The sequence below is a fragment of the Odocoileus virginianus genome, chromosome 25 (assembly GCF_023699985.2).
Source record: "Odocoileus virginianus isolate 20LAN1187 ecotype Illinois chromosome 25, Ovbor_1.2, whole genome shotgun sequence".
In the NCBI taxonomy this organism is placed as follows: domain Eukaryota; kingdom Metazoa; phylum Chordata; class Mammalia; order Artiodactyla; family Cervidae; genus Odocoileus; species Odocoileus virginianus.
In genome coordinates, this window is record NC_069698.1 from 10,835,872 (window position 1) to 10,861,302 (window position 25,431).

The following is a 25,431-nucleotide window of genomic DNA, read 5'->3' on the forward strand; positions in this document are numbered from 1 at the left end:
TGTGAATGCCTCCACTTTAACTGTCAGTCCCTGGACAAGTACTTAATCTCCCCTTGCCTCGGGTTTCCTCCTCTGTGAGACCCCAGTGGTATCTCCCACCCAGAAGGGGTGTATGGATCAAATCAGGTCTTGAATATCTAAGGTGCTTGTGCAGTATTGGATCAACATACTTTGTTGATTTGGAAAAAGAGTGTGAAGAAGTGTCTACTGAAGGCGCACATAGCCTGCTAGCGTGCTAGAGGATATAATGTGACTTTACCCTCGAAAAATAGTGGTAAATCACATCTTAGCAAACCAGGTTATCCTGCTGACAAATGAATTGCATTCCCCTAAGCCACAGACAGAGTAACCACCAGTGAGTCATTTCCCACTCCCATTACCACTCAGAGGAGGGCACAGGAAGAAGACCCATGAGCTTTTGTTCCCACAAAATAGTCATTGACTGCAGAAACACTTTATTCCCACCACAGATAAACAGCATTTGATCCCTGGCTCCATACAAACATTCACCACGAGGTTATATATTATCTCTTATTCAAACAGCAGAGGCTGTGGAATTGCAATATTAGGTTTCATAAATTAATGTTAATCATAATTATTATTATAGTTAATAATAATGTTAGTAATATATTAATGAGTTTCTTGGGTAGCTCAGATGGTAAAGACTCTGTCTGCAATGTGGAAGACCTGGGTTCGATCCCTGGGCTGATTAATGTTCATTATAATACAGTCATGATTAATAATTTCGTAAATTAATGTGAAAATATCATCTAATTTTTGGCAAGCAAAGCTTCTGTTGTATACTTAATATCTCTTCCTACATATTACATGAGGTTGAGTGTGTAATATCCCTACAGAGTCCTGGAACAGCACTCTAAATAGGGCTGTGACTGCTTGTTCTTATTAATGTACTAGCTAGTATATAAACTCAATGTTTATTCTTATCTTTAATACATATTATAGTGAGCACACACACACACACATGTCCTCAGTGTATGGGTTCATTTTTTAGGATGAGCCATTGTGTGTGTGTGTGTGTGTGTGTGCACACGCGTGTATGCACACACGCTCAGTCATATCCACCTCTTTGCAACCCTGTGGACTATAGCCCACCAGGCTCCTCTGTCCCTGGCATTTTCCAGGCAAGAATACTGGAGTGGGTTGCCATTTCCTTCTCTAGGGGATCTTCTGACCCAGGGATTGAACCCGGGTCTCTTGTGTCTCCTGCGCTGGCAAGCAGGTTCTTTACCGCTGCCACCACCTGGAAAGTTCAGGATGAGCCACTATATCTAACTGAGGATAATATTCACTCTTGAGATTCTAAATGTCTGTTCCTATTATTCCTTAATGGAGACTGCCAGCCATGTCAGGGAAGACTATTCTATAGTGTAAAAGAACAATAATTTTTAAAATACAGGACAAAAAGTAAATTGGTTCCCTCTACCCTTAGGATCGCTACCCAAAATCCTAGCGTGGGTATTTAGGTGAATGACTTAGTGATAACCAACAGATTATGTCTGAGAGCCTTAGGAGATAAAATAGCATGCAGGGTAATTTTCAGATCAGTTTCTTCCAAACAGCAACTTGGAGTTCAAGGCCTACCCAGGCCTAATTTACAAATCTTAAGAGTGCAGATACAGTCTGTGGCCTAACCAGCCTGCTAACCAAGGCTTCTCAAAAAATATTTTAAAGTCAATTCATTAGCTAGAAACCCAAACATGTTGAAATTAGAAGGGTTTTTATTGGGGTAGAGGAGTTAGAGACAAATATTTTTAAAAACCACAGAATTTATTCATGAATATTGGCAAAAAAAGAAAAAGTCAATCTGTAGATGAAGTCTTTCTGGCAAGACAACACCACCCAGGCAGGCAGTGCAGGGTGGGCAGCATAGAAAATTAATACAAAGCCACAATCAAAAAATCAAACACTAACTCTTCATAGAAAAAAACACAACCAATGAATGCAGTAGGGCTTTAGATATTTTTTTCTGTATGCAGACGGGAGAAGCCAATCAAAATGTCTAGGCACAAAAACACCAGTATCCTTGTTCTAAAAGAAAAAAAAAAAAAAGGGCACATTATCACTAACAATTCTATGAAGTTTCTGTGAAGAATGTTTATCACATTTTAGCTATCTGTTTATTCTGTCATTATCTCTGCTCACAGGGGTCAAGCAAGTCCCACTGCCATCTGGTGCTGGTAGAAATGTATCAGTGGATTCTTCTCACCCCACAAAAAAACCAGGTAAGGAATAAGCGGCTGACTCCCTCACTCAGTTCTGCTCTGAAACTTGTAGCTGCAAGTTATATGTGCTGCTGCAAAACAAGTAGCATGCTCACAGTCCCCAAAGCATCAGATCCATGCTAACAGTACCTGGGTATTGCTAGATAAACATACTAAACTATTCGGGAAAATGAAAAGTGCTTTGTGCATAAATTCTAATGAGCAACTGATTTATTAATTACTTCACATAATGTCCTGAGGGGCCACAGTGGAGCAAACGCTGAAAAGTAACTGGATTCTAGTTTTCATCATATACAAATTTTCCTCTTATGTAGTTTATTATAATATCCTTTTGCCAGAAATGATTCATATTTCTACTTTGAGACTGTCCTGTATATAATAGGCCAAAATTATGAAGTGGTAATATCTTTGCATTGAATAAGAGCTCTGTGCTTTGTAGAAGGATGCTGTGGAACCTACTCCGATCTATTAATGTCTGGGTGAGACATCTCTATTCTATCATCACGACTCACTCCTCCCTACCCCCAGCATATGCACATTCATACATGCACGTGCACAATTCCTGATATCCCAGGAAGTACTTAAAGTCACAGGGCATTTTCTTGGATTGTCAATTTTGCTTGAAGATTATTAAACCAATACATTATGCAAAGAAAGAGATAAATTTTTAAGCTTATAACACAGGACTTCAAAGAAAATTTGGGTTAAGATGGACTGCTTCAGGTAACTTTAGCCTTGTCAGCCTTTGTGCAGATTATAAAAAGATTTCTCTCCTCTCTGCCCTTCAGGCAAACCATTTAGAAAAACGTGCCTTTCCTCTGGGTTGGCGTCCTTGCGCGAAGGCTCATGGGTGGGTGAGAGAGCGGAGCGGGTGGGAAATCTTGGCTCCCACTTACAGCTCCCGGGCCAGGCGCCCTTGTGTGGTGACTCTGGTCTGCATGGGGCACAGGCTTACTGCATCTGCCATTAGGACTACTTTGTTGTAATCATTTGAGAAGTTCTAAAATTGTTGGTTTAGTTATAATTACGTGATATAGTTGGAGGATGGAGTGGAACACCTACTAAGAGAGAAATTAAATGCTTTACCAGCTCAAAGAAAAAATGGTATAAGAATTGTAGTCTGCAAAGCAAAGGCAATTGGCGACAATGAAGCTCAGAAATGCTCCTGTTGAATCTATATGAGAAGCAAAAGATGTTAAATTCTGTGCATTCATACAGCCTTTCAAAGGGCAGGTTTACCATAATCAGAGAATATTTTCCCCATTAACTCATCTGCTTTATTATCCCTGGGTACATTACAAGCACTAATTTAGAAGAACATCAGAAAGTATTACTCACAGGCACTTTTCTGTAGAATCTATTCTCTGTCATCCAACTGCCACTTGTCGAATATTGTATTTTTTAAAAAAACCTGTGATTTTATCGAGTAAATCCTTAGGGCCACTTAATCTGTAATATTATCTCTTAGCCATAATCCCAGGTACTCGTCGCCCACCCCTGCCACCCAGACCCATGCCCCCACGAAGAAAGCCTTTACCACCCAACAATGTCACCGGAAAGCCAGGAAGTGCAGGTATGTCGGCCACACACCTTCGCTATCCCTCCTTGAATTCCGTTTTACTGGTCAACCACCAGCCCTTGGTGTGCTAGCTCAAGCAACAGACAGCTCTAGGCATGTGGGACACATGGCTGTGTTGGCCCCAAAGACCAGACACTGTCAATTACAACTTTAAGGACTCCTGTCCTCACTCTGGGTGGGTGGGGTGACAGCCACCATCCTTGTCCATCTAGGTCAGTTTGCTTCTTAGATGCTGGGTGCTTGGTGCTGAGATGGAAGCTGTCACAAGCTCTTCAACAAATGGATTATTTTGCACAAGACGTTTTGTGCTGCCAATCCACCAGGGGTAATGGAAAATCTCCTCCACTTAACATTCTGTCTCTTGAGATGAAATCACTTACCTCTCCTTGATAGCTCCCCTGTCCACCAGCCTTCATGCTGACCTCAGTATTATGGTTCCAGGGGAAAGACTGCAGACTGGTGACTGAGCAGGTCTGGTCTATGCAACAAGGCAGACTGCCTCTCACCTCTAGACTGTGGCATGCATTGTCTTCTTCACATAGAATGACCTCTCCCAGTCACCTGGGACACTCGTACTCCATCCTTATCTTAAAGAAGCCTTCTATAACTCCCCAAAGTAGACTTAACACTGCTTATCTGTCCTATTTCTCCTTGAAACATACCTCCGTTAGAGCAAACCTCCGTTTTAGAACTGACTTGTTCATGTCCTTGTATTCCCCTACTAGATCATGAGCTCTGTGATGACAGATGACACTTTTTCTGAATTTCCAGAACCAAATCCAGTCCTTACTGAGTGAATCTAGTAATCATTGAGTGAATCTATGAGTGAAATTAAGAATCAGTGAGCCCAGTTCAGAGCAAAGCTTCATCTCACTCCTCTTAAAGGCTGTTCCACTGGACCTGCCAGCAGATCACAGCATGTTCTCCATCTTTCCCCCCCTCTTCCCTCATGTCTATCTCCTAAATATTCTGTAGTGGGAATCAGGATAACACTGTTAGGTACAACTGTGGAAGATGAAACTGATAAGGATTTATGAGAAAGGGCATGGATGTCACTCTTTTCACAGGATGAAAGGAGGATGTGGTGGAGAAGCTTCCATGATGTACTAGGGGACAGCGGCCTCTGGGTTGTTTTCCCATCAGCTAAAGGAGGAATCAGCCTATCATCCATGTTGGTGGTGCCTGCCTGAGTCAAGGTCTAGGGACATGGCCCCAGTGAGGAGACCAGGTTTTCTTCATTAATTGTAACCTGGGGCAGCTGAGACTTGAGCTTCTGTAGCTTTCAGGTCAGACTGAAAGTGATGCTCCAGGGTCCTCCACGAAAGAGTTCGGGGAACCTCCCCCACAGAGCTCTCCTGCAAGGCTGTGGGTCTCCAGCTGCAGCTGCATGGCCCTGGTTCCTGCCACGTAAAAACTTGTTCACTGCCATCAATAAGCGTAGTTTGGTATAACTCATCCAGCCGGTGGGATGGTATAAACACATCCCACTTCTGAGATTAACTCTGGTGCCCTCCCCACCCTTTGCTATCCATCTCTAATTCAAAAGAAATGTCTACATTGAGGAAAGAAAGTGAAAATGTTAGTGGCTCATTCGTGTCCTACTCTTTGCGATCCCATGGACTATAGCCGGCCAGGCTCCTCTGTCCGTGGAATTCTCCAGGCAAGAATCCTGGAGTGGGTTGCCATTCCCTTCTCCAGGGGATCTTCCTGACCCAGGAATTGAACCCAGTCTCCCACATTGCAGGCAGATTCTTTACAACACATCTAGCCTGATGACCATCACAGAAAGTGCATATGGAATTCAAGAAATCAGTTCAGTGTTCTGGGAGTTCTCTGAAAACATGCCTTCTTGCACATGTGCCTCTGAGCACAGCCTTAGGCTCCCCCTGAGTCATCTCTAGCTGTCCGCCATCTCCAGATCTACTGGGGCCTCTCAGTCCTGCTCTCCTTGCCAGGATGAAAATACCATCCCAGCATTTCCTGCTGGCTCTGCCCACTCAAAAAATCCCCTGCTGGCTGCAGTGCAGCGTCTCATGGCTTGCACTCATCCTCTCATTGGGGCCCACCCCCACCAGGACCCGGGGCCCACCCCCACCAGGACCCAGGGCCCATCACCCATGAGTTCATGCTGGGCCTCAGTCCGTGCATCAGTCCTTACTCTTTGACTCTCTATCATCTGAGGACAATTCCTTTTCCCATGAAGACTGTAAAAGCTAACCCAGCTTCCACTCTACGACAGACTATAGCTCAGATGGTAAAGAATCTGCCTGCAATGTAGGAGACCTGGGTTCAATCCCTGGGTCAGGAAGATCCCCTGGAGTAGGGAATGGCTACCCACTCCAGTATTCTTGCCTGGAGAATCCCTTGGACAGAGGAGTGGTGGGCTACAGCCCATAGAGTCACAGAGAATCAGACACAACTGGGTGACTATCACTACTACTAGCCTCCACTCTGTTCTACCCATATTTGCATAGACCTTGGGATGGATCCTATTTTGGAGACCTACATGTGTTTTTAGAGTGGAGGAGACATTGTTGAATACAGCATCTCAGAGTAACACTGGTCTGGCCACTAGGCCAGAATCAGTCATTACCTTATAAACCTTTTTCTTCTTCCCCCGCCATCTCCCATGCCTATCATTTAATCTGTAGTCTGGCCACTCCATCCTCTTGACATCTTTCATGTAAAACCCCTTCCATCCAGTCTTACTGCTTTTTACGTAGTTCTCTGTCCTTACCTACACAACTGCTTTAGTTCTTGATTTCTCAGTCTGCCACCAGCCTTGCAGCCTAACTTGCTCACTCTCTCCTTATCTGATCATGTTACTTCCCTAGCGAAAAACTTTTAATGGGCCCTTGTCATCTAAAAATAATATCTAAATCCATGGTATGCAAGGCCCTCCATGAACTGCCCTTCCCTGCCCGCCCCCCATTCTGCTCTCATTGCCTCCAGGCACTTGGCTCTCACGCCTTCAAATTCAACATGCCACATGACTTTATGCTTCCCTGATTGTGTTCTTCCTGTAAACTCCACCTAGAATACAGCTCTCATGCCTGCCTTACTGATCACTTTTCCTCTTTATTGGCACACCCTCTAGGAAGGCATTCCTAACTTCGCCCCAGCATCCATCCGTCATTTTTCCCTATAGACTTGTCTTCTCTGAGAGCTTGTCTTATGCTTTCGCAATATTTATAATGCTTCAGTATAATTTGGCTCACATATATCTCCCAATCAATCAAAGACAGCAGGTCTTATTTTCTCTCTAATCCTGGCATATAGTGCCAAGTCACATGGTAATTGCTTAATAAATATTTGTTGAATAGGTAAATGCGGAACTCTGGCAGGGCTCCCTACAAAACCTGACTCCTTTGGCTCTGCATTATAGGAATCATTTCGTCAGGCCGAGTAACTTCCCCACCCTTGAGGGCAACACTCAGACCTACAGAAGCTCCCTTGGAGACAATGGAGACAGATAAAAAGCCACCGACAGTTCCTGCCTCAGAAGAAGATCTTGGTGAGTATGTCAGTCGGGTCCCACTGGATGCTTAGCCACAAAGCACCAGAGGATTTCAAATTAGGGAGCAGAGAGTCCCAGTTTTGGATCAGTACGTTTTACTCAATTTCATGATTGATAGGGACATTTTAATTTAAAGTTACACTTACTTCTAATGACTTACTGTGCAATGTGCTCCTTTCCTTTGCAGATATAGAAGGAAGTGTCAAGATCTTTAATAAAGTCTTCCTCAAAAGATCTAGATTTCCCAGTCCTTATTCCTAAATCACATGTCTTTCCTAATCACACATGACTGAATATATGAATGTGTATCAGCTACTCGGTTGTAATCTTTGGTGGCGGTGGTTTGGTCGCTAAGTCGTATCTGACTCTTGCGACCCCATGAACTGTAGCCTGCCAGGCTCATCTGTCCATGGGATTCTCCAGTCAAGAATACTGGCGTTGGTTGCCATTTCCCTCTCCAGGGGATCTTCCTGACCTAGGAATCAAACCCTGTGTCTCCTGCATTGTAGGCAGATTCTTTACTAACTAACCTACAAGGGAAGCCCAGTTGTAATCTTTAAATCATTTATTACTCTGCAGAACATCTGCAACAGGGCACAGTTAAAGGCCTTGAAATGTGAATAATATGGATTATAATAATATGGAAATTAAAGCTGCGAGCAATTGACCAGGAGACATTATAAATATTTATAGCCTTTACTACTTTTTCATTGTATCATCCATCCTCAGATAACATGACTGACTTTAGCTCAAGTCCAACAAGAGAAACTGATCCTCTTGGGAAGCCCAGATTCAAAGGTACGTATGATCAGCTACAAATCTTACTTTTAAGAAAGTTATCTTTGGTGGGTATATTAGTCAACTGTTGCTGTGTAGTAACTACAAAATCTTAGTGGCATATTCTTTTTTTAATGTTTTTTTATTTTACTTATTTATTTTTGGCTGTGTTGGGTATTCTTTGCTGCACGAGCTTTTCTCGGTGCGGCAAGCAGAGGCTCCTCTCTAGTTGCAGTGAGAGGGCTTCTCATTGCAGGGGCTTCAGTTGTTGCAGAGAATGGGCTCTAAAGGCACACGGGCTTCAGTGGCTGTGGCCCAGGAGTCGTGGTGCATGAGCTTAGCTGCCCCGTGGCGTGGGGGGTATCTTCCCGGATCGGGGTTTGAACCTGTGCCCCCTACATTGGCAGGCAGAGTCTTTACCACTAAGCCATCAGGAAAGCCTAGTAGCATACCCTAAAGAGGATTTATTTCTCATGTGTCTACAAGTCACATGGGGTCAGCTGATTTAGGATGTGCTTAGCTGGGTGATTCTGTTTCTAGCAGCAGGTACAGCTGGGTCTCTTACAGGTTAGGCTGAGGTCTGCTCCACATCTGTTCATTTTGGTACCCAAGACGAAAGACTAACAATGACCCAGGAGAAGCCATTCTCCTAACAATACAAAGTAAAGAGAGAAGGAGTCCAGATATACAACAACATTTCAACCTCCTTGTGTTATACCTGCAACTATTCAATGGCAAAAGAAATCACAGAGCTAAGCTCAACTCAAAGATAGGGGAAATATACTCTTTCCATCACTATAGAGAATATTTTTAACAGTAATCTAATCTACCAAAGTAAAGGGACTCTCAAGAGTCTTCTTCAACACCACAGTTCAAAAGCATCCATTTTTCAGTGCTCAGCTTTCTTCACAGTCCAACTCTCACATCCATACATGACCACTGGAAAAACCACAGCCTTGACCAGATGGACCTTTGTTGGCAAAGTAATGTCTCTGCTTTTTAATATGCTATCTAGGTTGGTCATAACTTCCAAGGAGTAAGCGTCTTTTAATTTCATGGCTGCAGTCACCATCTGCAGTGATTTTGGAGCCCAAAAAAATAAAGTCTGACACTGTTTCCACTGTTTCCCCATCTATTTCCCATGAGGTGACGGGACCAGATGCCATGATCTTAGTTTTCTGAATGTTGAGCTTTAAGCCAACTTTTTCACTCTCCTGTTTCACTTTGATCAAGAGGCTTTTTAGTTCCTCTTCACTTTCTGCCATAAGGGTGGTGTCATCTGCATATCTGAGGTTAAAATGAGTACATGCAACACCTCAAAAAGTTTCATCATGTACCTTATAATCACCCCTCCTCACTTCTCCCACCTAACCCCTAGTCTCAAGGTAACTATATTACAGATTGTTGCTGTTGTTTTTCAGTCACCAAGTCATGTCCACTTCTTTGCGACCCCATGGACTGCATCATGCCAGGCTTCCCTGTCCTTCACTGTCTCCTGGAGTTTGCTCAAACTCATGTCCATCGAGTCAGTGATGCCATCCAACCATCTCATCCTCTGTCGCCCCCTTTTCCTCCTGCCCTCATTCTTTCCCAGCATCAGGGTATCTTCCAGTGAATTGGCTCTTCATATAAGGTGACCAAAATATTAGAGCTTCAGCATCAGCCCTTCCAATGAATATTCAAGGTTGATTTCCTTTAGGATTGACTCATTTGAACTGTCCAAGAGACTCAAAATTCTTCTCCAGCACCATAATTCAAAAGCATCAATGCTTTGGCACTCAGCCTTCTTTATAGCCAACTCTCACATCCATACATGATTACTGGAAAAACCATAGCTTTAACTAGATGGACCTTTGTCAGCAAAGTAATGCCTCTGCTTTTTAATATGCTGTCTAGGTTTGTCATAACTTTTCTTCCAAGGAGCAAGCATCTTTTAATTTCATGGCTGTAATCACTGTCTGCAGTGATTTTGGAGCCCAGAAAAAATAAAGTCAGCCATTGTTTCCACTGTTTCCCCATCTATTTGCCAGGAAGTGGTAGGACCCAAAGTCATGATCTTAGTTTTTTGAATGTTGAGTTTTAAGCCAGCTTTTTCACTCTCCTCTTTTCACTTTCATCAAGAGGTTCTTTAGTTCCTCTTTGCTTTTTGCCATTAGAGTGGTGTCATCTGCATATCTGAGGTTGTTGATGTTTCTTCCAGCAGTCTTGATCCCAGCTTGTGATTCCTCCAGCCTGACATTTCTCATAATGTACTCTGCATATGAGTTAAATAACAGAGGGACAATATATGGCCTTGATGTACTATTTTCCCAATTTTGAACCATTCCATTGTCCCATGTCCAGTTCTAACTGTTGCTTCCTGACCTGCATACAGATTTCTCAGGAAGCAGGTCAGGCAGTCTGGTATTCCCATCTCTTTAAGAATTTTCCATGGTTTGTTGTGATCCACATAGTCAAAGACTTTAGTGGTCAATGAAGCAGAATTTTCTTGCTTTTTCTCTGATCCAAAGGATGATGGCAATTTGATCACTTGTTCCTCTTCCTTTTCTAAACCCAACTTAAACATCTGGAAGTTCTTGGTTCACCTACTGTTGAAATCTAGTTTGAAGGATTTTGAGCATTACCTTGCTAGCATGTGAAATGAGCACAGTTGTATGGTAGTTTGAAAATTCTTCAGCATTGCCTTTCTTTGGGATTGAAATGAAAACTGACCTTTTCCAGTCCTGTGGCCACTGCTGAGTTTTCCAGATTTCCTGTCATATTGTGTGCAGCACTTTAACTGCATCATCTTTATAGACTAGTATGCATTTTTGGAATTTCACACAAAAGAAAATAATATATTATGAACTTCCTTTCTGATTTCTTTTACTTTTCATAACTATTTACTGATGCATCCATGTTGGTATATGTATCAACAGTCTATTCCTTTTTATTGCTTATGAGTATTCTATTGCATAGATATATAATAATTTATTAAAACTTCATGACACTTGGGTTGTTTCCAGCATTTTTATATTACCAGTAAAGTATGCTATTCTATGACCATTCGTGTACAAGTCTTTGTATGTGCTTTCATTCTTTTTGGACAAATTGCTATAAGGGGAATGGCTAGATTGTATGTAAGTGTATATTTAATGTTTTAAGGAACTGTCAAACTGTTTTTCACAGCAGTTGTACTGTTTTGCCTTTCTGTCAGCAGTGTATGAGGGTTCCAGTTCCTCCACATCTTTTCCAATGCTTAGTATGGTCAGCCTTTTTAATTTAAACCCTTTTAAAAAGTATGTAGTAGTACCTGTGATTTTATTTTGCATATCCCTAATGACCAAGGATGCTGAACATCTTTTCACGTCCTTATTTGCCATCTGTATATCCTTTTTGATATGTCTCTTTCAATTTTTTCTATATTTTTATTGTGTTGCTTATTTTCTTATTATTGAGTTTTAAGAGTCGTTATATTTTCTGGGTTAAAGATCTTTTTCAGGTACATGTTTTGCAAACATTTTCTCCCTGTGTGTCTTCTTTTTTAATTTTAATGAAGCTTGGTTTATTGATTTGGTTTTTTATAGATTGCCTCTTTGGTGTTACATTTAAGAAACCATTGACTAATCAGAGATCACAAAAAGCTCCTCTGTTCCCTTCTAGAAATTTCTTCTCTGTTTCCTTGTAGAAGGTTTCTACTTTTACATTTAAGTCTATAATCCATTTTGAGTCAAATTGTGTATATGATACAAGATATGAATGCAGGTTTATTTTCTTAAGGATATCAAATTGTTCCACCATATTTGTTGAAAAATTATTGTTCCTTTAATTTGTACCTTTGTCAAAAACCGGTTGTCCATATATACCTGGAACTATCTAGGTATTCTCTAGTTGTTCCATTGATCTATTTAGCTACCTTTCCATCAATACCGCAGTGTCTGGATCACTGTGGTTTTGTGATAAGTGCTGCAACCAGGTTGTGTTAGTTCTCCAACATTGGGTTTTTTTTTTTTTTCATTTATTAGTTGGAGGCTAATTACTTTACAGTATTGTAGTGGTTTTTGTCATACATTGACATGAATCAGCCATGGATTTACATGTGTTCCCCATTGTTTTTATTTCTCTAAAGTTTTGGCGGTTCTAGGTCCTTTTGTATTCCTAGCTAAATCTCAGGATGAATTTATCAATGTCTAAAGAAAAATAGCCTGCTCATATTTTTATTAGAATTTCATTGAATGTGCAGGTCAATCAGAAAGCATTGACAGCTGTACACTACTGTCCTCCTATTTATGAACATGGTATATCTCACCATTTATTTAGGTATTCATTTCTCCTACCAATGATTGTTAGTTTCAGTGAAGTAAAACATAAGAGTAGCATTTTAAGTTTCAGTTTCCTCTTGTTCATTGCTAATATATATAAAAACAACTGATTTTTTAGTACAGTGATCTTATATTCTACAATCTTGCAAAGTTCTGTAGATTTTTTTGTAGATATGCTGGGTTTTCTATATACAGAACTATGTCATCTAAGAGGAAGGTTTTACTTCCTCCTTTCCAACCTGAGTACCTTTTTTCTTGCTTTTCTATACTGGCTAGAATCTCTAGAAAAACACTGAATTGAAAGTGAAGATTGATATCTTTTCCTTATTCGTTATCTTATAGAAAAACCATTTAGTCTTTCACCATTAAGTATGTTGTTACCTGTGGTTTATTCATAGATGTCCTTATTGAGTTGAGAAAGTTCTATTCCTGCTCCAGTGAGAATTGTAAGCAGAAATGAATGCTAGATTGTGTCTAATGATTTTTCTGGCTTTATTGAGATAATTATAAGGTTTTTCTTTTTTTTTTTTAGTGTGTTAATATGATAATGTAATTGTCCTTGAATTGTAGATTAATTTTGCATTCCAAGGACAAATTCTCCTTGGTTATAGTGTATTCTTATTTTAATATATCGTTGATTTAATTCCCTAAAATTTTGTTTAGAATTGTATTCCGTGAGGGATATTGGGCTGTTATTTTCTTTTCTTGTAAAATCTACTCAAGTTTTAGTGTCAATACTGAACTTCTCAATTTTCTGAAAGGGTTTGGAATTAGTGTTGCTTCTTCCCTAAATATTTGGCAGTATTCACCAGTAAAGTGATCTGAGCCTCACATTCTCTTTGTGAGAAGTGTTTTACTTTTAATTCATTTTAATTGGAGAAGGAAATGGCAACCCACGCCAGTACTCTTGCCTGAAAAATTCCATGGACGAAGGAGCCTAGTAGGCTACAGTCCATGGCGTTGCAAGGAATTGGACACAACTGAGCTACTTCACTTTCTTTTCTTTAATAATTATAAGACTATTCAGTATACTTTCCTCCATAGTGAGCTTTCATAATTTTTGTCTTTCAAGTTATTGGTCTATATCATCTAAGTTGTCAGATTTATTTCACTTTCTTTTATTTTGATATCTAAATAATCTGTAATGATGTCACCTCTCTCTTTCCTGTTATTGATAATATGTGCCTTTTTTCTCTTTCACCTAATCAGCCACACTGTAGGTTTATCAGTTCTTTTGATCTCCTAAAAAGTTCAATTTGGGGTTTCATTTATTTTGTGTATTATTTTTCTGTTTTCCATTTCATTTATTTTTACTTTGATCTTTATTATTTCCTTTTTCTGCTTAATTTGACTTTAATTTGCTCTTCTAATTTCTTAAGGTTCAAGATGATTTGAGACCTCTCTTCTTTTTAAATATGAAATTCAGTGCTGCATTTTTCCTAGGTATTATTCAAGCAGCATCTAAAAATGTTTGATATACTGTGTATTCAGTTTTACCCTATTCAAAATACTTTTAAATTTCCTTCTGGTTTCTTCTTCAGCTTATTAGAAGTAGGTTACTTAATTTCCAAATATTTCAAGATTTTCAAGAGATCGTTCTGTTACTGATTTTTATTAATAACTCCATTGTTGTGATATACTCTGTTTTTCCTGAGTCATTTTAAATTTATTGAGACTTTTTTATGGCCCAGAATATAGTATATCTTGGTGTGTTTGTGTATACTTAAAAAGAATGTGTATCTTCCTAGTCTTAAGTGGAATAATGTATTAGTTTACTAGGGCTGCCAAAACAAAATACTATAGACTTTGACTTAAGCAACCAAAATTTATTCTTTCACAGTTCTGGAGGCCAGAAGCCTTATTTCAAGGCATTATCAGGTTTGATTTCTCATATTGGAAGTTAAATCTTCAATGCAGGAATTTTAGGAAAACATAATTCAGTCCATAACAAGTGTTTTATAAAAATGTCAATTAAGTCAATTTGCTTGGTTATATTGTGCAATTCTTTTATATCCTTTGTGATTTTCTATCAACTTGTTCTACCAGTTAATGAGAGAATACCAAAATCTTTAGCTCTAATGTAGATTTATTTCTACTTTCTTCTTCTGTCATTCCCCAGTGCCCCCAACCCTGGCTCCAGGTATACTAAAGGTCTGTATTCAGGTATAGACCTCAATTACTTAGGATAAACTCATGAATTGATTCTTTATCATTATAAAGTGACCTTTTTTATCGTAATATTCTTTGATGAATAAACTCAGGAACTGATTCTTTATCATCATAAAGTGACCTTTTTTTATGGTAATATTCTTTGATGATATGGTTAGGTTTAAATCTGTTATCATCTTGCTATTGTTTTTAATTTGTTCCATCTATTCTTTTTTCCCTCTTTCCTTCTTTTTCAGCCTTCTTTTGGGCTGAATATTTTTATGATTCCATTTTACCTTTTTTGTTGTTCTCTTAGCTATACCTTTGTTTTGTTATTTTAGTGAATAATTTGGTGTTCCTAGAATGTGTCCTCAACTTCACAGTCTACCTTCCGGGGATATCCCACAACTTCATAAACAGTTGACTGTGAAGTATAAGAGCTTCACATTAGCATAGCAGCTTCTCTTTCCTGGCTGTTGGGCTATTACTTTACTTTCCCATGTTATATAGATCACACTAAATTGTAATTATTTTTGTTTAAACAATAAGCTATCTTTTAGAGAGAATTAAATAATAAGGTAAATATTATGTATATTTACCTATATAGTTACTGTCTCCAGTGCTCATCATTCCTCTGTGTGCTGCCATATTTCCATCTGGCATCATTTTCCTTCTGCCTAGAGGACTTCCGTGAATCTTCCTTATAGGTTGGGTGTGCTAGTCATGAATTCTTTCAGCTTTTGTATGTCTAAAAAATATTTTGCTTGTTTTTTAAAAGATTTTCACTAGTTATAGAATTCTAGATGATAAGGTTTTTTTGCTGTTTTGGTTTTTGCTCTTTAATATATAAGGACATCTCTCTGTTGCCTTCTCACTTGCTTTCTTTGCGATGAGAAATCTGCCACAGTCCTTCTTTGTTGTCCTAACATGACTTTTCTTCTCTGCTCTCTTTGAAGATCTCTAGAAATTTAATTTAGGTCTCTTTTTATATCTTCCATTTCTTAACTTTTTGACCATGTGGGTTATAGTGATAATAACTGTTTTATTGTCCTTGTCTGATGATTCTAACATCTATGGAAGTTACAGTTTGACTCCAAATGATTTATTTTTCTCATTATGGGTAATATATTCCTGTAAGGAATTTATCCAGTTGGGTGCTGTATATGTTTGTTATTCCTAAAATATTGTTGGATTTTATTCTGGGGTGCAATTAAATAACTTAAAACCACTTGATCTTTCTGAGCCTGGCTTTTAAGGTGTATTGGTAGGACCAGAACTACATTTTAATGTAAGGCAAATCATTCCCCACTACTGAACCAAGATCCTTTTGAGTACTCTTTTCAATACCCCATAAATTATGCAGTTTAAACCAAATTACTTTTGGATATTAGCATAAGCTAAATCTATTTAGAAAATTAACTCAATAGTATCATCCATATCATGTATCCCAAAGATAGGATTCTGGATTTTCACAAATTCAAACTATCCACATCACTGCTTTCATCCATCTGCTTATAGTATTAGATCAAATATCCTCAAACAGACTGTTTTACTTATGAGTTCTCCTCCACCTTTTTTACAAGCTCACAAAAACCCAAATGTTCAATGTCCTCTCTCTCTTAGGGCCTCACGTGCGGTATATCCAAAAGCCTGACAACAGCCCCTGCTCCATCACCGACTCTGTCAAGAGATTCCCCAAAGAGGAGGCCACAGAGGGGAATGCCACCAGCCCACCGCAGAACCCACCCACCAACCTCACTGTGGTCACTGTGGAGGGGTGCCCGTCCTTCGTCATCCTGGACTGGGATAAGCCGCTCAACGACACTGTCACAGGTAAGAGCGTGGCGTGCAGACCATTGCCACGGTGGGAGGCATTGATGAGATGATGCTCTGGGAACGTGGTACCTTAGGTCAGACTGTGCCCCTGGGTGATGGATCTCAGGAACAGCAGGTCCCTGCCGAGTTCTGCTGTCTCTGTGGCAGATGATTTTCAAAAGTGCCAGAAGATGGGAAAGGTAGTCTTTGTCCTGGTTATGGTCTCTCTGTTAACCTAGCAGATCTCTTTAAGTTATATATCTTCTTTCTCCTCTCAGAACGTTTTCTCAATGGGAAGGTATATCTAGTCTTTCCATTACCAGAAAATTACAAATGACATCTGAGAAGCTGCCACTGCTAATAGTATTTAAATCAATTTTCCTTTCACCCTCCCAATTTCTAGATTGACCTAGAACTGTGAAGCAGGCTAAACATTATTTCAGTCATTTTATGAGAGTGTTTTTTACTTTAAATTTATTTCTAATTGAAGATAATGGCTTTGCAATGTTGTGTTGATTTCTGCGTACATCAGCATGAATCAGCCACAGGTATGGTTTTTCAAACGTCTGTTCCTGGTCAATTTTCTGCCCATCTCAGAGAATTTTGACTCTGCTACTCCTCATAAAAATGATGATGAAAAATAAGAAACTCTGAGTCACTCTTTTTGTTTTGGGGGATTTTAATTTTCCATGGTGAACAAGAGAGTCAGAGTAGAGAGAAGAGGGGAGGGTGGGATGACTAACCACCCGACCAGCTAGAGGATGGAGCAAATATTGTGAGTGCATGCAGGTGGGATGGGGGGGGGGGGCGGCGCTGAGAGGATGTCGGCGGGAGGAGAGAGCAGTCCGCGGGGCAAGGTGAGGAGTGGGCGGTGCAGAAGCTGCCAGAAAGTTTTCTTTAAATAAAGGAGAAAACAGCAGCTATTTCTCCTCGGACAAAACCATTTAGTCTTGGCAGCTTCCAGCGTAAGCAGCTTCTTGTTGTTCGGTCGCTAAATCATGTCCAGCTCTTTGCGATCCCGTGGACTGCAGCACACCAGGCTTCCCTGTCCTTCACTATCTCCCAGAGTTTGTGCAAATTCAGCAGCTTATCTTTGCTTAGCTGGCCTTTTTTAAAAAGAAAAAAAAAACATATTTTCTCAATTTCCTTTCTCAGTTTTGACTAGTCTTCTTTACTTGGGATTATGCCAGTAGGTACTATCATCCCAATATCTAAAAATCAATCAATTTCTAAGAATTGATTATCTATCTGTATTAAAAGATTCAAAATTCTCAATCCATATGCAGTGCTAATAAGGAGTTCCTGTAATAGTCTTGAGACTTAGTTCTCACAAGACCAACCGATTTATAAAAATTTCACTTCCCTTAAAGATACAGAACATCAAATGGGCATTGGTTAATCTAATATGTCTAATAATCTAATACACATTCATTTGGCTATGATTTAACTTTTGAGAACAGCAGGATTTTCCTTTCTGTATTTTCCTTTTATCATGTAGCTTTTTAAAATGACATAAATCTGTAATCTCAAAGTATCATAAATAGGATATACTTTAACTAATTAGTTTTAACATTATTATTAACATTACTAAATGTTAATGAGCTGTTGAGATCTTTCACTAGATACTGGACTTAACGATAATTTTCATGGATAAGGACCACACCTATAATAATAACATTTTATACATAGAAATAAGTCAGTATTTAGTCATTATTTACTTAGTTTATGTTTAAACATTGAACCATATGCCCTGATGATCTATTTTTTCCATTAAATACCACTTGATTTCAAATGTAATCTTTTATAAACCAGTAGCTCAGATAATACAGAGATTAATTCTCGTATCATTAGAAATGGTTTTTCAGGAAAGGATTAAGAAAGGTAACAAAAGAGAGGGAACATATTCTTCATTTTCCTAGCTGACTTCTCTCAGTAATCTTCCTTTTAATTGATAGGCATGTATTCACCTCTAGTAAATACATCCAAATTCTAATGCTTCTCCATGACCCTTCCACACTAAAGTAGAAATAAGTACACCATAGAGATTGGCCATAGCCTAGATCCTTGGACAACTTAAAGTTAAGTTAGTCATAAGTTGTCATTTTGTGATATGTCAAGAGCATGCGGACATAGATTTCAATCCCAGACCGGGTGTGTTCTAAATAATGCAACTTGAATCTATAATTAGCCTCTTTGAACTTCTAGTTTTTTATTTGTAATAATAATAATTCCCATTGTTATCAATTTGTTGTGAGTGTAGAACTTAACAGAGAATTCACGCAGCATAAATTAGAAGCTGTTAAATTAACACTTGGCAGCAGCAACAGTAGGACTGGCAGCAGCAGTATCACCATTATTATTTTCATGCTGCACTGACCAGACTATGATGTTCCCAAACTCCATAATAAATGATTTTTTCTAAGCGAATTATCTCATAAGGGGATTAAAACCCTCCGAGGGGGGTTAAAGAGACCACGTATTCGGTGTTTGTTCTTTGTAGATTTTCTTATATCCTTACTCTTAAAGAAACTATTTTTTAAATCCCTATCTTAAATCCCCTATCTTAAGAAATATGGACACACACTTTTTTGTTGGTGGTGGTAGAGTTTTAGAATGTTGGTGCATTTATGAAAAAGCTATTATCACTTTAAAAAATTAAAAAGGAAAGATACACACATTGTAAAACAAGAATTCTGAGAAAAATTCTAAATACCTTTTTAATTATGAAGAGAACTTCTAGATCCATCTTGAAAATTCCAAAGTTTCAGGACTAAAATCATGTTAAATTAACATTTAAACATTAGGAATGACCCAAAGATGTTTTTTGAAGGTGACTGCTTTCACGGATAAACCAACTGGAATGTCATATAAACTGCTCTTAATCAGCACTTGAATTTTTCAAACTGGAATCTTTCAAATTTTGAAGTTTTAAGATACAGCTCAGGGATAATAAAGAATAATAAAAGACATAATAATAATAGGTACCACCTGTTAAGCACTTTTCATAAAGTTCCTGCTTTAATCCCTACGAGCAACACTATGGAGAGACACTATGGACATTTTACAGATGGGAAAATTGAGACTGAGATCCAGGCAAGTGGCTTGGTCTGTTTCTTTCCATTAAGTCACGCAGTTTCCACTTTTTACAACTACCTGTTTGGTTCCATGCTAATTAACCCCTTCTTTTTCTAGTAAACGCCCGTTTATGACTGAGGGAAAAGTGTAATTTGAGTATCTGAATTCCGGATGCTCCCTCTCCCTCGATGTCCATGCTCCGTTAGAACAGAAAGTCAGCTGACACACAGATTAGGAGCAGAGAGTCTGCGGAAGACATACTAAACATCAGCCATTAGTCTTTTAAAAGCTGCACTCCTGTGTCCATATACATTGGCCATTGCCTTCTAGTCTACTTTAAAATTTTCAGAAGGATGGTTATAGGAAGTTATTCTGAAAAGGTGGTCCTCCATCTTGGATGTTTTTAATTTACCATTAAAGATCCCTCCCAAATTAAAATTGGTGATTATAAGTCTCCACGAGTTATCCTATAATTTCAGCTTTATTTCCAGTATTATCTCCTATCTTTGGTCTCAGCGCTAACAGCTTGAGTTCCAGTAACACACAGCCTTCCCACTTTCCCCGAAGCCCACCATTTGTGTATTTCTTCATATTGACAGAACTGTTTTTGAGTGGGCTTTTGTGGTGGTTGGTTGTTTTTTGTTTGATTTTTGTAATCCTCTTCGTGATCTCATCACATGTATTAAACTAAATCCCAAGTGACGGCAGGGAAAACAAATCAGTAAACTATATTTTCTTATTCTGAAAGTCCTTCTCTTTTGATTAGCCCTGTAAGTTCATAGAAAGCTATCCTTTAGGTAAGTGTATACAGATCTCTCTGCAGACTTTAAGGGCAAAGTTTCATTTTGTTTTAATTCAAGAATAATTATCAAGGGGGCTTTTATAAGCAGTATGTACAAGACTTATGTAACTTACATAAGCGGTAGGTACCAAAATCTTGTAATTCTGTAGTTCAAAATAATGGACTCTGGGAAAGTGTAGTTCATTATTTGCTTAAATGTTTTTTGCTGCTGTGGTTTTAACTGTTACTTGCAGCAGTACCACATCATCAGTGACCATTTCCCAGCTATGTTATAAAGCCCGATGAGTAGGAAATGGGCTTCTGCTGAAGCACCACTCCTCATAGAATGTTTCTTACAAAACTGCACTGGATTTTCCAGCAATGGCAGATGATCTGCCTTACATATCAAAATGATAGGTTACCCATATACAGTGCTACCACCGGCGTGTCATCACTTTACACGGTTACCAGGCAGCCTTTCCTGCTCCGGTAGAGAGAAAACAAAAATGGCCCATGAGCAACTCCCCAGATGCTTTGGGAGCTTCCCCATCAAGTGATAATCTCCATCTAGAAGTTGCTAATGTGTATGATCAATAGGTCTCAGGCCTGCAATCTCAGTTGCTCACTTCTATGAGAGTGACTTTTTAGGTTGTTAGCTTCAAGAACATCCAGTTTGCCAGAGCATATAGACAAGTGTCTGCTGGCCTTTTTGCTTTTCAGAATATGAAGTTATATCCAGAGAAAATGGATCATTCAGTGGGAAGAACAAGTCCATTCAAACAACAAATCAAACCTTCTCCACAGTAGAAAATCTAAAACCAGACACAAGGTAAGCCACCAGTGCTATTACAGGTGAATTCCGAGAGTGTAAAAATCATAACAAAGGAGTGAAATGACATCATCCTTCTCCATTCGAAGGGAGGGTCTAGATTGCATTTCATTCTTTGGTTTTCTGTACACAGCACTAGAGACTCCTAGCGTCATGATTTGCAAATATGCAACTGACTGGTGGGGATACAAGAAGTGACAAGTCGGTCTTGTAAGTTAACATTAGAGCTGGGGACACGGAGAGGTGGAAGGCCATTAATATCAAACATTGATATTAAATACCAAAGTTTAGAGGAGGAAAAGTCTACAGACCAGAGAAAACTGGAGTATGGATGGTATAAACTAGATTCGAAGCACGTAAAGTTGGCTGGCGTGCTGGAAGAGGAGGGCAGGGAAACAAAAGCCACGTGACAAATGTAGATAAACATTTGTTTATCTACAAATGCTTAAAATAGTTGATGCTTAAAATAGTTACAGACTAGTCTCAGACACAGCGTTCCTTTGCTTTGGGGTCTTCTTATTATAGACCAATGAGGATAGATTTGTTTAAATGGGCATATATTAATTGTTCAATAATAACTTTTGTTGGCATCCCTTATTACACATTGATACCAGGTTGTTTATCTTGCTGTATAGTTTTGTGATTCCTTTTTAAATCTAAAATGTGTAATAATTTATCAGTTTATTTTATTGTTGCAAGAAAAATAAGAGCCTTAGACATTTCTAAAAATGTAGTAGGGAAGGGGGTTTTGGTCTTGTGTTTGTTTTACATGGCTAAGTCATCAAATGTATTACTCGAGCAGACTCTCAAATGGATATAGCCAAGTACTGCCTTAATAAGGCCAAAGTTCTAAACTTATATCTGGACTAAATTTCACTCTGTAGGAAATCACTTTCTTTCCTCAGACTCCAAAACACCATTTGATAAACTGTCCCTGCTTTCCGTATAAAACAACAACAAAAAAGAAATCCTGACATCTTAAGTTATAGTACACCAGGCAAACAGATCAATTTTCCAGACTGAGGAGTTTTTCAAGAATGAGTATTTCATATACTCATGAAGATCCTCCATGTTGAAAAAGATCAGCGATGGTGAAACCTGAAATGTCAGCATCAGAGCTTTTTTTTTTTTTTTTGGTCATATTTTACTTCTCGTATCTCTCATTGTCATCTGACTGAATTGAATTGGGTGTTAGCGTGCCACCAGAAGAGCCTGTTTGGCTCTGACAGCAGGGAGACTCCTGATCTTTTCAGGGGAAAAGGAAGCATCTAATTCATTAGAGATATTCTGCTGTATATTAACTATAGTCCTATACTGCAAGAGTAACATCTTTCCACAAGTGTGGGGTTTTTTCCCTTAAAGTTCTCTATTTTGACTCATAATATGGAAAATTTTGTAAATGTTAATTTTCTTAAAGAGACTGAAAGTGAAGTCGCTCAGTTGGGTCCGACTCTTTGTGACCCCATGGACTGACTATACCCTACCAGGCTCCTCCATCCATGGGATTTTCCAGGCAAGAATACTGGAGTGGGTTGCCATTTTGGTTGGCCAAAATTAGCATGTATCTCAGTAAAAGCCCATTTGATGATCTTGGTTCTGCTTCCTTAGCCAGATTAACAGGGAAAAGGCCTATTTTTTACCATAATGCATTTTAACAAAACAGTAAAAGAGTAAAGGTCATTTAATTCGGACTTTTTAATAGGTGGACTTGGACTTACAGAACTTGCTTTTTATTCCACTTTAAAAGTGAGCCATGTAGTACACAGAAGGTATACTGAAGGGCATCCGATTTCTAAGTGTTCATTGTGTTTTGTTTCTGAATCAGGCTGTTCCCAGGTTTCACAGTGCACCTATTAGCTCATGAGCAGAGGTAGAACACAGTTATGCCAGGGACATTTGAAACAGAACTTGTTTGTGAAAGGTTTGCGTCTGCATTCAGCTAACATTTCCCTGGTGCCAGTGATGTGGTCAACCCTGTGCCTGGTATTGTGCCCACACACAGGGGTAAACACCCGGCCTGCCTTTGAGGAGCTCCAGGCCAGTGGCGCAGATCGCTGCTGGCCGATTATTGCACACACGGTGCCCAGAGTTCAGGTAGAAGTCTGCACCAGAGGCGGTGGGAGCCCAAAGTGGGTGGCGTGTCACAAAGCCTGGGGAATCAAAGGAAAGGCAAACTTCCTGGAGACGGTGACACCTGGACTGAGGCGTGATGAAGAGACAGGAGCCAGTCAGGTGACTGCGGCAAGAGAAAGGAAGGTCAGAGAGAAGCGCGCGTGTCAGCACAGAGGCCGGACATGGTGTGGTTGTGCGTGGTGGAAAGCAGGCTGTTTTCACCAGTGTGAGGGGCGGAACGTGGAGAGAAGTGGAAGCAAAGAGAAGCAGAAGCCAAGTTAGGGAGGGCCTTCCATGCCAGATCTTGGCTCAGATGGTGAAGAATCTGCCTGGGTTGTGAGAGACCCAGGTTCAATCCCTGGGTCTGGAAGATCCCCTGGAGAAGGGAGTGGCCGCCCACTCCAGTGTTCTTGCCTGGAGGATCCTGTGGACAGAGGAGCCTGGCAGGCCGCAGTCCACGGGATCGCAAAGAGCTGCCATGACTGATGACTCAGCACCCTCACTTTTTGATGCCAGATCAGATGTGGTCAAGTGGTGGGGAGCCCTTGAAGCATGGGAACTGGGGAGTAACTTGCTCTGATTTTCATTTTAGCTTGCCTTCTGACTCTTCTTTATTTAGAATAATCAATTTTGATACTAAAGCTACCTGTAATGAGTAGTTGGTAGAACACATCTAACTACAAAGAACTTTTTGTTCATTTCTTGCGTGAGTACCATTGTGGCATCTGATCGAATTGGTCAAATGGGGACATAAGAGAGAAGTGCCTTAGGGCTGAGCTGGATTTCACTCTGGAATCACAGGACCTGTCAAGTCATGAGGTTCATGTCTAGTTTCCAGTTATAACTGTTGTGGGACTCACGCTGCTTGTTCTTGGAGTTTGCCTTGGACTCAGAGGCCACCTCTCACCGTTATCCCACTGTTGTCGCCTGTGTCCTGCTTGTCTCCTGTCCACCGTCGATATGCCTTCTAAGGAGGACCCCTGCGACCTCTATGTGCCCAACTTAGGTAAAATACAAGCAGTCCTCAAAGTCACCACTGATAGTGACGCTGCAGCAGGCATAATAAAATTGCAAGTTCCGCAATTTGGGCTTGTTGGCTCTTTTGTTACAAACTTTTTTCATATTGTCTTAGGTGGTAAAGGCAAGGTTCCTTACCACTGTATCTTCTCTGCCCCAATCATGACCCAAGATCGATGCAAATAAGAGACACCCTATAAAATAAAGAGGAAGTATGTACAGGATGCAGTTAATAGGTGGATTTTATTAGCTATAAAGAATGACGTTAATCACATTTCATCCCTTGTGGAAAATTCTGAGTCAAAATATACAGTAAATTCCTCACATAGGCCAACTCTGAATGATAGCTGTTAAAATTCCTCCATGAGCTTCTGGAATTCCCTATTTGAAAAGCTGGAAGATAATAACTTCTGAAAGAATATCTATAGCTTTGTTCCTATTCTAGGAGACACATGTAAAGAACTGGTTTTTAGTCACCTTTTCCATCATTTGTCTTGATTAAATAACAGGAGCTTTAAAAACAGGTCATAATTACTGGCTAATCGTTAAACAGTGACATGGGTGGGTAAAGGTTGGTGTTAGAACATCTAACCTGTATAATCAAGGCAGAGAAAAGAGATCTACAGAGGCTTTGGGGTTAAAAATTCTAAATGTTCACTACTCTAGAACCAAAAAGTCAACGATGCTACCTTCTCCCGCCTGTGTTTAATGATGTAGCCAGGTTGTTATTTACTCTGGAGAAGCTTGAAAACTAACCCACAGTAAGAGACTTCAGTCTAGGCATTAAAGTGGAATACAGGTAGCAATGTCTTGTAAACTGTAAATCTGATGGAATGGCCATTATGGCTGGGTCCACCAGCCGCTCTCCTGCCCCTGACAGAGTTCGGCGGCTCAGCAGCGAGCGGTGTTGCTGTCTCTGGACCGGTTTCAGACAAATAACTTTCAGACAAGTTATTTTCAGCACACATTTTGGTAATCCATTGACAGGCCAGGCTCTTGATGAACTAGTTGGGGAATGTGGATTTACACACAGTCACTGTCCACTGACAGAGCCCTTGTATCTCACTCGTCTCTTCGTATAAGCCCGTCTCTCCCCGCTTGGCTAAGAAACTGAAGAATTCTCTGTGTGTGCCAGACACACATGTGGTCCAGCAATTTCCTATGGAAAATGCACTCTGTCTGGTAATTAAGATAAATCAAGTTTACTTAACTGGCTCAAGCACTTCTACTGTTGTCT

At 39.7% G+C, this 25,431-nt stretch overlaps 1 protein-coding gene across 37 annotated transcripts in view; it reads left to right on the forward strand.

The window, feature by feature from the left end:
* The window catches only part of ABI3BP (ABI family member 3 binding protein), a 271,320-nt gene that overhangs the window by 224,864 nt on the left and 21,025 nt on the right, over positions 1-25,431 (forward strand). For all 37 annotated transcript variants that reach the window (XM_070454961.1, XM_070454969.1, XM_070454962.1 and 34 more), the window contains 6 exons: positions 2,166-2,243; positions 3,712-3,816; positions 7,208-7,336; positions 8,069-8,137; positions 16,189-16,398; positions 20,957-21,065. In XM_070454961.1, coding sequence (XP_070311062.1) covers positions 2,166-2,243; positions 3,712-3,816; positions 7,208-7,336; positions 8,069-8,137; positions 16,189-16,398; positions 20,957-21,065 — 700 coding nt within the window. The remainder of the gene's footprint in view (positions 1-2,165; positions 2,244-3,711; positions 3,817-7,207; positions 7,337-8,068; positions 8,138-16,188; positions 16,399-20,956; positions 21,066-25,431) is intronic.